This window comes from Thamnophis elegans, chromosome 9 (genome assembly GCF_009769535.1).
Source record: "Thamnophis elegans isolate rThaEle1 chromosome 9, rThaEle1.pri, whole genome shotgun sequence".
Taxonomy (NCBI): Eukaryota; Metazoa; Chordata; class Lepidosauria; order Squamata; family Colubridae; genus Thamnophis; species Thamnophis elegans.
In genome coordinates, this window is record NC_045549.1 from 48,706,867 (window position 1) to 48,719,410 (window position 12,544).

Genomic DNA, 12,544 nt, shown 5'->3' on the forward strand with positions numbered 1-12,544 from the left:
GGGAAAAACCGTCCCCAGCAAGCCCCGAGGCCGTCAAAATTATCGGGAGGCCCTCGATGACATTCCGAGCGTTCTCCCAAAGGACCGGCACTCGAGGGATCACGTGCGGTGGCCCCTCGCCTCTAGGACCGAGACCGCCCGGGCTGACTTCCGACGCTCCGCCGCGTCGCGCGATTGACTGCCTTTGGCATTGCGTGTTTTTCGCCCTCCTCCTCCCCTCCTATTGGTGCGAACGCCGAGTAGCGCAAGCCAACCGGTTCGCTTCGCTTCTAACTGGTCCTAGTGTCTCTCGTGTCCCTGCGCTTACTGGAAAGGCGGGCCTGGCGCTACGTAAGACACTCGGCTGCGCCGCCTCCGTTTCGTGCGCTGTTTTCTTTCCCACTCCCCCCCCCCCCCACATACACCTTCCCTCCCTTTAGGGACGACTTAAATAGGAGCGCCGGGCGCTCCAGCCGCACACCGCTCGGACTGCAAATAGTGGTGGCTGCCCACTGACTTGCGCCCAGGGGAGCGTGCCCGGGAGGAGACAGGACGAAGAGGAAAGCAGGTGGGTGAGCCAGCCAGACTGTCATGCAGCAAGCGGGGAGCTGCCCCCTCCCCACGACTTCTGGAGGGCAGCGGGGATTTTCCCGCTTCTTCACTAGCTGATGCCGCCTTGGCTGCCCGGGAGGACCCTAATCTTTTCTCCATTCTTCCGACCAGCCTAACCTGCCCGGCCGGCGCCGCAGTTGCACCGCTGCCTCTGGCTGCGCCCGGAAAAGGGGGCGGGGAGCCGGGCGAGGGAAGGAAAGGGCCGCGCGTCAGGGAGCCGGGGGCATAAAGGTGGGGCCTCCCACTTCTCTAGGCCGCTTGGAGAGGCGCTTTCTCTCCCTGGCCCCTCGGATCAGGCAAGGACTGCAATAGGATCTTTTCTAGGTCGGTATTGGCTGGATGCAGCCTATCAGCACGGGCAGGAAATGGGTTATTTTGCGGCGATGGTTTCCTTTCCTTTGAGCCCCCCTTTTGGGGTGGGGGGTGGGGGTTTATCTGGGACTATTGGATTTCGAGGAGATAATAAAGGCATAAATGTTTGCAACGTGGAGGTGGAAGTGGTTTGGCTTTTGTTCTGTTGAACGCACCTATGCTGCACTGGGACCTTGGATTACAGGAGAGTTGTTAAATGGGATCCGGGTGCCTTTCCTCCACCACATTTGGAAGATGCCTTGGTCTTTCACTCAAAAACTTGATATTTAGACCTGTGGGAAGGACTGAGTCAAATGCTGTCATCCCTTCTATAAATTCGTTCCATCTGAATTTGTCAAGGGATATTGCTCTGGCTGGCTTAAATCACATCAGTTTGATGGAGCAGTCCTGCAGTGACAAGGTAATTTGCAGTTATAGCACTTTGCCTATGAACTCTTAGGCAAGACATCCACTATGTCTTGTAATGCCTCTCTATTTCACACTGCTTTTTTCATCCCATTTGAAACTTCTGGAAATATCTGCTTTTAAGAGTTTCAATTAAAATGTTGAGTTTTCTTTGTCTATATATTTCCAGAGATTAAATTGTTCCAGAAATGATAATATTCTGTGGAGCAGATTGCAGAATCTTTTGTTCTTGTTGTTTCTGCTGCTGCTAATGTGGCTATAATTAACCAAGCCTGTTGCTTCTTCTGCAGCTATCAACATTGGGATTTTCTTCTTCAAGAGAAAAGGCTGAGGTTTTTATTCCATCGCTCAAAATATCACCGTATTGGATACTACTATTCAGGAACAGCCAGATCACATTTAACATTTATTAATGATGTCTGGTCTTGGCTATTTTAGTTTGATGGCCAGATTCTAGTCATGGGGTTAAAAAAAGAGAAAACTCCTCTTCTGGATTAGTAGCTGGCCAAAGAAGAGGAAACAAGGAGTAGAAATACATGATGAATTCTCTCAGTGGCAGATTAAACCAACAACATCTCTATGTGCTTGTATTAGTGCTTCATAAAACAAAAGGTAGCTCCAAATTCTGAGATCAGGGATTCAGATTACAAACAATATAAGGTTCAGTTTAATGAAGCATAGACAAATGCACACTGGGTCAAAATTGGTGATGAGCATCCAGAAAAAAGATCGTAAGTTTGTGGTTGAGCACTATACAGTGTGCAGTTGCTGTGGATGAAAATGCTACAGATAAAAATGCATAAGTCTGTAAAGGATATAAGGGTTGATGAAACATGTGTTATGACCTCTTTATACCAAAACAGGATTTAAACATTTGCTTTAAACATAAGATGCAAGTATGTAAAGACAGAGTTTTTGTTATTGTATGTGTTGTCATCATTTTGATGGAGTCTTGGTTGCTGAAGATGTTTGTGCTTCTGCATGGGATATCATTAAAAAAGAATATAAATAAATTTGCCAGTATCTTTATTGTTGCTATAATCATACCCTGTGTGTGGGGAGAGAGAGAAAGGGAGAGGAGAGAGCACCTATCAAAAGTGCAGAAGGCAACCACATTTCATCTAGGAATTTAAAAAGACTGAATAGAGACAGGAGAGTGATGGGCATAATTATGCATGTAGTGAAAGGGTTTTTTGTAATATTGAAACCCATAATCCTCCAATGTTGAGAGATTGAAAGGAAATACTTTTCATGCAGCTACATTTGATTTATGGAATTTGCTATCCCAAAGTATAGTGACAGTCACCCACATTTTAACCTGTCTTTATTCTTGGGGAAAACTGCTATCAAACTTTATTAACAATGGGTACTATACATTAATTCTAGTTTTGGATAAAGAATGTAATACACCATATAAAGCTCTAATGCCTGGCTCGAAGTTGTCTTTACAGGCAAGTCTGTTTGGTGACATTAATGGCCTTTTTGTGGTTTCCAATATACCAATTTCTCAAGGTTTTGACACTAATGCTCTGAAACTCATGTTTGTTTGCCTTTAATGAAGTGCTGCTTAAATACTGGCTTCTGAGAACAGAATTTGTGGCCTAATTATTTGCTGTTCTGAAGCAATGCGGAGCCAGCAATTAATTGTGATGTTTGCTCAACCACTTAAATCTCCTTATTAAGGTGCAACACGTTAGACTTACTATTACATTTGAAACTGTGATAACAAATCTGGGTCGGATCTAAGTTATGAATCTGTAGAAAGGTGAAACAACGTAAATTATACTTCGTTTTTGAAGTTTAGGTACTGTCAATCCTGCCTCAAAGAAATAAAACTTGTTTTCATGAAGGCAAAATCTTAGAGGGAAAAGCTTGTTTATAGTTATGGATTTTATAATTATGTGGTATTTATAAAATCATAGTATATGAAGGGGCAGTTAAACCATTAGTCTATCCAAGTCTAAATAAAACATTTATGACAGATGGCCATCCATCCTCTGCTTAAATACATCCAGAAGATAAGAATTTGTCATCTGTATGGATTCGGCTGTCCAATCATCAAATTATTTCTACTGTTTGGAAGTTTTCAAAAGGTTCAACAAGAATCTGTCTTCTGTATTGTATGGATCCAGAAAAGAAATCCATACATACAGTAAGTTCTCTGCAGCTATAGCAATATTTTATTTCGCAAATGCATCATAATGCTCTTTCTATAGGCTAAGATACTATTTTAATAATTATTTTCAATTACAAAGAAATACAAATGTGGAAAGTGTTCCATTAATTTCTTTTAACCTTGTAGACCGCCCCCTGATTAAAATATGGTTAATGTTTCTTAGAAACTACAGAAAAGTACCCAGGCTGTTGTTTATTGATTAGTAAGTGGATTAATGTTTGTCTAATTCAATCAGCAACATAACTATAATAATGCTCAGTTGAAAGTAAACAAAAGCAGATGTTTTTTGTTTAAAAATTCTTTGAAAAGCTAAGTAGGGCTTCATAAAATTTTTGCTGAAGTTAGTGATGTGAAATTTTGCTCAAGTGTATGTTACCAACATACCCAAAATAACCTATAAAGTGATTTTGGGTTTTCTGAATGGCTTTCTTTTAGAGGTTTCAGGAGTTTAAAATATGATGCCAACTAGTTTATGCAGCAGTGTGTCTTTTAACTCTAAAATTCAGCTCAGTGCCTCATCAGGAAGTTACATAGACAACTGATCACATGGTGGGCATATTTTATATCTCCTATATTTAACAAGAGGAACTAATGGTAAGCTCTGATGTGTGCCTCTACCCAGCCACTAAAAATTTTGTGCAGTATCACAATTTTTTAAAATGTTTCTAGACTCATTCCTGCTTGATGCTATAAGTGGGAAGGGGCAGGGAGGTGTTTCTATTACTATTGCTAACTGATAGTATATCAATGAATTTAAACAATTTAAGTAGTCATCAACCCATAGCAATATTTAACTCCACAATTAACTCCATACTTTAATTTTATTAAGGCAACCAAGACAAAGTAACTTTAGCCACATTAAAAAAAATCCTCACACTGGGGCAACAGCAAAAATGCCTCTGCTAATCAAACAGAAGATGGCCAATGTCCATGAGATCTCCAAACTGAGGGACAGAAGAACCTGGTAGGTTGTTTTTCCCCATGTTGGCACATCACCTTTGATCGACTTGGCAGTAGTTTTAAAATAACATTTGATAGATTTCCTTGTCTATGTCTCCTTTTGAGTTATTAAGCAAAACTGGACATGCCCCAGAATTGGGCTGTTAAGTAATTGTCTTGCAGTATGCCATTTAAGAATAATGGGAAAGTGTCCTCTTTCAGCTGACACTTCCTTAAATTAGTTTGATGTCTGTCATCTCTTCCACAAAACTTAAGATAGATTTTTCAGATTAACCTCTCCACTAGTTTAAAAATGGGGAAAGAACTGCAGAGGAATTAATGCAATGCTGTGTATTAATTTGAATGGCACATCTTTCACCCCAGTCTAAAAGTAATGAATGAATAGTGTGGTTGCTAAAAGCGTCATACTTAGCATGGGGTGGAGCTGATTTCTAAAACAATGATCCTGATTAAGCAAGTCACTATAGATTTCACTCTTCCTCCCCCCTTCAACTTAATCAGCAGAGCTAGGAGGAGAAAAGCCATTGGCTCCTCTGGGGTAACACTATACTGAAGAAGTTGGCAGTTGCCCTCGAATGATGTCTGCCTACTGGCAGACAATAGAAGAGCATTCTGCTCTCTGTAAATAGATGATTGTACTTGGCAAAAGGAGGAGGAGGAGCTTGGAATGAGTACATGGAGTCAACTTGGATGAGGTTTGCTAAGCTGAGCGCAGCTGAAAAGACCACATCTTGGCTGATTCAGTATTTTACTTAGGCGTGTGTCAAGGAGCTTTTTTTTGGCTGGAAGCATGGTATTCATTTGACTAGCTGAGTAAGATACACGAGACAGGGTCAGAGCTCCCTGTACATAGCTCTTTCACCGACAGGTTTCTAAAGCTAAAAGTTTGAGTAAATGGATAATGATCCATTTAGTTGTTGAATTAAAGTTATAGCTATGAATGTATAATCAAAAAGTTTGTCTCACCCTGAATTTAGGTATTTACTGCTTGGACAACAGTATTAGAAGGAATTGACCTGGTTCACATATAATGCTAAGGCGTAATATACTTTTTATTTTGGCTTAGACACATGAATCCACATCTCTGTTGTGGAATCTTAAGAGAAAAACACTGCATAATAGTCCCTTTAGAACAGCCATATAGCTCAATACCTAATGTGTGCTTTTCTTATGTATGTAAGACGTGTATAAGAGAAGTGTTTGTGTGTTTGAAGTTTATGTTAAAAGAGGAGGTTAGATTAGATTAGATTACCCAGTTTTTCATAGCCTATTACCCACTGGATTTTTGGGATCCTGGCTGTGCTGGCTGGATACTCTGGAAAAAGAAGTTTGACTATTGGATTATAGAAAAATTAAGAGCCATATCTATTCAAATTAAAACCTGATGTTCTTTAAAGTATTCCTGTTGCATAGCATTTAGGGTTTTTAAAATTCTTTTCTTACCAATCTAATGGCCTTGCCTGCAGAAATATGTGTAAGGTACAACTTTTTAAGACTGAATAAATTGACTAAGCAAAATCTTATCTTTCATTGTCACATTTTTAAAGTGGTTCACAGGCAACTTGATGCTTTAATGTATGGAAATATGTGTTGAAACAGTAAATAGTAGCATTAGTGCAAATAGGATTTTGTTACATTGAGGAACATAGAAATTACTCAAAAAACACATTACAGTGGAGTTTAATCTAACTGACCTAGCAAAAATGGTGTAACTTGGGAACAATTCAGCTTGAAGCTAAGGAGAAAGATATTTTATTCAGAATATTAAAGACACAGGGAAATGGAAAGAATCCAAATTTACATGTTGTATTACTAATCATTAGTAGCTGGAAGCAAGACTTACAAAAGTTGAAACAAGGGCATAGTTATGCACCCTATTGACTAAAGATTCACTTTAGCCCCAAATCTGACAGAACTAACATTAATCGATAAATACGATTCTTCATGTAAATACACACACACACACACACACACACACACACACAAGCCTATGGGATAAGATCAGGCAATGGTGATTCTTAAAGGATTCGTGATAAAGAATTACAGTCTATAGTAAGTACTATATTCTATAGTACAGTACTATAGAATATAGTAAACTTTTGCTTAGTTTACAATTGGAATACAGCTGTGAACACTGTAAGGCAACATTGTACCTAAATCAACTCTCAACAAATTTTTAGAAGCATTTACATAACAATGGTTCAATATTATACCATCAGAGCTGGAGAGAAAATTTCATAAAACTATATTTGGAAAGGCTTTGCTCTTGCATTAATGGTAATACTGAAACACAAACTGGTTGTTATATTCTAATTGCTTATTGAGACATCTGCAAGGAGTTCCTGACACTTATTGTAATTTCAATTCTGGAACGGACTCAAAAAATTTAAATACAATTTCTACTAGCAGACCCAAAGAGGACTCTTGCCACTGCACTGCATAGCTTATAAAACCTGTCTATTGCTGATAACTAAATAGTGGGAGGAGAATTGCAGCTCTTCTATCTGGTGTGCTTTATTTTAGTCTGTATGGCATATTGTGTAGGTTTTTATTTAATATGATTCATTCTGTCTGAGTTGCTGACCTGAAATAAAGAATTGGTAATGATTTGGTAATCATTGACATATATACCATGCTTCTGAATGATCAAAGCATCGCATTTTGTAATCTTTACCAACAATTCCAAAGCAGATCAGTTTAATCCTTGTATTACAGAGGAGAAAGATCCCAGATTGATGAGAAGATTCTGAAAGGTTGTTCCAGGAGAACTGAGTAAATTCTAGTTGCAATTACTCTCATGAGTGAATATGATGACATAGCGTAGGTCTGCTCCTCAGCTTAATCTCAGGACCCAGTCCAGAGAGAGAGATGCTGAAAGATTTCAGAGTCTGTTAGCATGTAGGTAACTATGAAAAATAGATAGTTGTTAGGCTTTGTACCCTTGTTTTCATAACATCTACATCTGATCTTTCCAAGAATAAGATGTTGATGGACAGTTAGAAATGTTGCTGCCAGTTGTGTGTTTCTGAGATGAATATTGCTTTTTTGCATGCCACGTTCCGTGGTGTGTGCAGTGGGATGGCTTCAGACTCTTGTTTCCATTGGCTCACCTTGTCTCAAAGCTAAGTATGCATTTTGTCTGCTGGTAAACTTTGGCCTAGTGGGCAAAAAATGTAAGGGTGAGCATGTGACTGATGTTCTGAGAGACCTTGGCAGCCGAGTGAAACATAAGCTGAACAGACACACCAGGACTTTAAAAAGAATTTAAAAAAATCTTTGCTCTTTTTTTTCTCCTTGTCCCAGTTGGAGATTTAAAGAGACAAGTAGAAGAAAATTCCTTCAGTGTTCCGTTGCCAGGGTGTCAAGTGATATACAAAAATTTTATATATTGGATTTCAGGCCAATTATCAGTGGACTCCTTTAAGCTCATGGTTTAAAGAAAATGCATTGCAGCTTTTAAGGAGCTTGAGAGAAAGTTTTTTAGAGAGTAACTTTTTTTTACCAAAAACTGGAAGTAAAAGCTGCTTTTTGACAAAAAAAGCCCGTAAATCATAGTCATGTGACCATAGGACATTGAAAATAGATGTAAATGTGTACTGGTTATTATGTGCCTCAAACGTGACCACATGATTTTTTGGGGGGAGGGTTCTTGGAACTTTGAAACTGGACTGTAAGTAGTTCTGGGGAGGTCCATTGTAACTTCAAATGGTCGCTAAGTGACTGGTCATAAATCAGGGATTACCTGTAGATGTTTCTAACTTGGTTTATTGTTGGAAGATACATCCTTCCCTCAGAGAAGAGGAAAGCTTCATTTATTCCATATGGGATTGGGCTAACGTCACCTCTTTTTTTGTCAACAGATTGCAGTAGATATAGATCGCAGCAGACTGAATAAATGCAGCCTATCACAATGCAAGCCCATGAATTGTTTCGGCATCTGCGAATGCCAGAACTCGACGATGTAAGGCAGTATGTACGTACTCTTCCGACAAACACACTGATGGGGTTTGGTGCTTTTGCAGCCCTGACAACTTACTGGTATGCCACAAGACCCAAAGCACTGAAACCTCCATGTGACTTAGCGATGCAATCTGTAGAAATAGAGGTAAGCAGTCATGCATTTCTATTTCTTTGATTACTTATTTCATAAAAAAGTCTGCCATGGTAATTTTAGTTAGTCTTTACAAAAAAGAGCTTTAGGTTAAGGTTTTAAGATAAATGAATATATTTACATAAAATGTTTTGAAAATGATTTAAAAGGACAATTCAAGATCTATACAATACATCAGTATTTTTCAATCTCAGCATCTTTAAAGAAGCAGCATGGCTGGCTGGGGAATTCTAGGAGTTGAAGTATACACTTCTTAAAGGGCTCTGACACTGGGAAACATTGTTTTGGATCTTGTGCTTAGTGTAAGCAGCAGAACCTGAATCTTCTCAGCTAACTAACATACTACAGTGTAAAGTATTGTTGAATATGGACAGTAGAGTTTGTAGAAGGACAGGCTTAACTGTGGGACAACACCGATTCAAAGCATCTCTCATTTGAAATTTAAACAATGTAGTCCTGAACTCCTTAGGTGATCATTTTTTTCTCCTAAAGCATAACTAGATTTGGGGAAAAAAGGTCAAGCTGATAAAGAATGGCTAAGCTACAGTTCCCCCTGCTCTCTTCAGACTATTGCAGTCATGAGCTATGATTGAACTTTGCATTATTTTCTTTGTTTCAGTAGAATTCTAGAACTCTGGACGTGTGATTTAAACACTTACAACCGGGCAAAATACAATCCCATTTACTATCTTCTGTTGACTGAGTCCATATGCCTTGCCATCTAAGAAGGACATTTGTCTATTAATTCAGACAAACATTGGCCATGATGTTTGGTAGTTGGATGGTATTCTACAGCCACATTCATAGTGAGATGCAGCTGGTAACTTAATTGAAGCTTCATGAGATTTAGTGATGCATCTATTATACATGTGGAAGCCACCTTCCTATATAAAGTCTCTTTTTCAAGCAAGGATGTTCGCATATAAAAATGTCCAATTGCATATTGAAGCTCATGAAAAATACAGTACTTGTCCCAAAGCTTTATTTTTGCACAAATAAGCAAATAGCATTAAGCTAATTATTACACATGCATAACATTAACAATCATTGGGAAATATAAGCTTATTAGTGGACAGTTGTCATGGGGAATATATTACATCTTGTGTCTCACTGAGATCAGCCATTCAATAGTACTATTCCAACAATGCATTCAAGCCTAAATATTTAATTGTTTTTTAGTAATGCAAAACAGATATTTGTATTTCCTCTGATGAACTAACTACTGGTTCTTTCTGGAAATCTCTTGGTACTCAGTTTTCAAATAATTGATCCGGCCAAATATTGATTTGCAAGTGCAGAGTTCAAAATAGAAATTGCTTACTTTCACAATACTCTTCATGACCCCACAGATTTTGGCTGACCTTGGTAAATTTGCATTTCTAATCTCTCTCAGCCAGAGGCTTTGAACTTCACAAAAGTTTGCAGAGGCTGGGGGCGACGGGTATCTTAAAAAGTTGTGTTTCTAGAACAACAAATAGTCATTATTACACACTAGGCCTCCGGTCAAATTTCTAAGATACACAAGAATAGAATTCTCTCCTCCAGGTATTCATAGAGTACACAGACACATATAATGTCTTGCCTTTAAGGCACCAAGAATACCTGGAAATGGAGATTTCCTAACATGTTTTCTACCTGCATTAAGAAGGGAGATCAACCTTTCCATTTTGGTGTCCACAGTCTCAGCTTCATGTGATGCTTAGTTCATGAACTGTCATTGATTCTTAGCTTGTATATTTTTCCAAAGTGGCTAAAAGTGACCAGGATGTACTTATTGGAGATAACCGTGCTGGTATATGAGCTACAATTTTAAAAGTGTTGCTTTATAAATGTAGGTTGTTTACAGCTAAAATTATATGGAGATTATATTGTATTCGGGTCTTTTCCCATGTAAGATTGAGATTGTCTTGGCAACGTTTCGGCTAGGTCTCACTCGCCATCTTCAGGCTGGGTTTTAGGCTTAAAGTATTGTCGGAGCTGCCGTCTTTTTATAAATCTTGGTGGGGGGTGTGGAGTGCTAGTGTTGTTTCAGTAAGTGGAATGATTGGTTGTGTGATTGTATCATGATTGGTAGATTGGTGCTGATGACAACACTCTCTCAATTCTCCTGTTTGTTTGTCCTATGTATGTTGCAGGACAGATTTTGCATTCAAGCCTAAATATTTATGAAATACATCTACAATATTGCATGGTATATTTACGAAATACCATGCAATATCTGCCCTGCAACATACATAGCACAAACGAACAGGAGAATAAATGCATGCATCGCAGGGCACAAGAACGCAGTAAGAAAAAAAAAAAACTTCCTCCCTTTTCCAGCACCTTAAAGCTACAGGACATGAAATTAATTTTGAAGGAACCGGGTTAATCTCCAAAACTGAACACTTCCATAAGAGAATAACTAGGGAAGCTATCGGAAGAGAGAAACACCCCCACAACATGAATAAACGTGATGATACCTCCTGCCTACCAGACATCTGGAAACCAGTCCTAATCCTCAAACAAGCCACACCCACCACCCAGGCCATTACAACACGAAATAACAATGGACACACAGCCAGCACCAATTAACCAATTATGATACAACCACACAACAAATCATTCCACTTACTGAAACAATGCCAGCACTCCACACATACCCCACCAAGATTTATAGAAAGACGGCAGCTCCGACCACGCTTTAAGCCCAAAACCCAGCCTGAAGATGGCGAGTGAGACCTCGCCGAAACGTTGCCAAAACACTCTGAATCTTACACGGGAAAAGACCCTAATACAACAAGACCAGCATACCTACATCCGTGATAATCTACGAAAACAAATTTTTATATGGAAAGTATTTCATAGATAAAAATAAGTTTGAGTTATGATGTCAATTTCTCTTCTATATTGTATACAGATGAGAAGCCATGCTTTCAAAATTTCTATTATGTGCACTCACTGATGTTACAGAAATCCTAGCCTTCTGATCCTATTTGATAACAGAAGAGCAAATAAGAAAGTTTTCTATCTTTCTCATCTTCCCATCCTGTACTGTGCAGGGTTTGAAATTATGATATTGTTTTTAACAGTCATCAGAGCAGTTTTCTTAACAGTAATGGCTAATTCTAATTGATACTCTTTCAAAACATAGTAAGCAGTGCATATATTTGGCGATGTATTAGAAACATCAGATTGCTAGAGATATGGGTGAAATGAGAGGTTGCCAATCCATGTCACTGGTTAGGATGAAATGATATGCCCAAATCAACAAGAATATTGCCCAGCCAGATGCAGTACAATGTGTTCCTAGATGCTCCCAGGTTTTTTTTTCTCTTCAGATGAACAGCTGCAACAGAGTTTGTGTGCAATTACTGGTGTTGTCATCCAGACACCAACTTCTCAGTGAAGACTCTGACTAATAACTTTGTAATTCTACCTTCTACCTCACCCATTACTGGTATACTAAACATAGGAAAAAGACACTTATTGTGTAATTTGCAGAATGGGAGCTGGCAGTTTCCAAAATTATGATTTGGAATTCCCTGGTTCAAAAATTTCTTCTGAACTTGCTATAGCGTTTCAGAAAAACATGGGGAATGTTTGTTTTTTCTTCCCTTCCACCTTCAGCATTTTGATATAAGCTATGAATATATTGCTCAACATTCAATAATGTTGAGGATGTATTTAAGTAACAATGGAAAAGCAGAGAAGGAAATCAAGGATGAGGGAACATGAAGGAACAAAAATATGGATGTAGGTTTTATGAAACTCAAGGTGGCCATAGAAGTATATATTTATGTTTCCTTCTGTTCATTCGTGTCCGACTCTCAGAGACTGCCTGGACAGGTCCCTGCAGCATTCTTGGCAATTTATTTCAGAAATGGTTCGCCATTGTTTCCTTTCTAGGGCTGAAAGTGGTAAGTGGTAAAATAACAAAAGAAACAAAG

General features: G+C 38.9%; 1 protein-coding gene across 4 annotated transcripts in view; it reads left to right on the forward strand.

The window, feature by feature from the left end:
* The first annotated feature begins 400 nt into the window (after nucleotides 1-400).
* Nucleotides 401-12,544, forward strand: part of ACSL1 (acyl-CoA synthetase long chain family member 1) — a 55,285-nt gene continuing 43,141 nt past the window's right edge. Inside the window, exons 1-2 of one of the 4 annotated variants that reach the window (XM_032223609.1) lie at nucleotides 401-547; nucleotides 8,365-8,609. In XM_032223609.1, the coding sequence (XP_032079500.1) occupies nucleotides 8,400-8,609 (210 nt within the window). In that variant the 5' untranslated portion in view covers nucleotides 401-547; nucleotides 8,365-8,399. Of the gene's footprint in view, nucleotides 548-810; nucleotides 916-1,011; nucleotides 1,364-8,364; nucleotides 8,610-12,544 lie in introns of those variants that run through there. The other 3 variants (XM_032223608.1, XM_032223610.1, XM_032223611.1) reach the window with 3 other exon arrangements.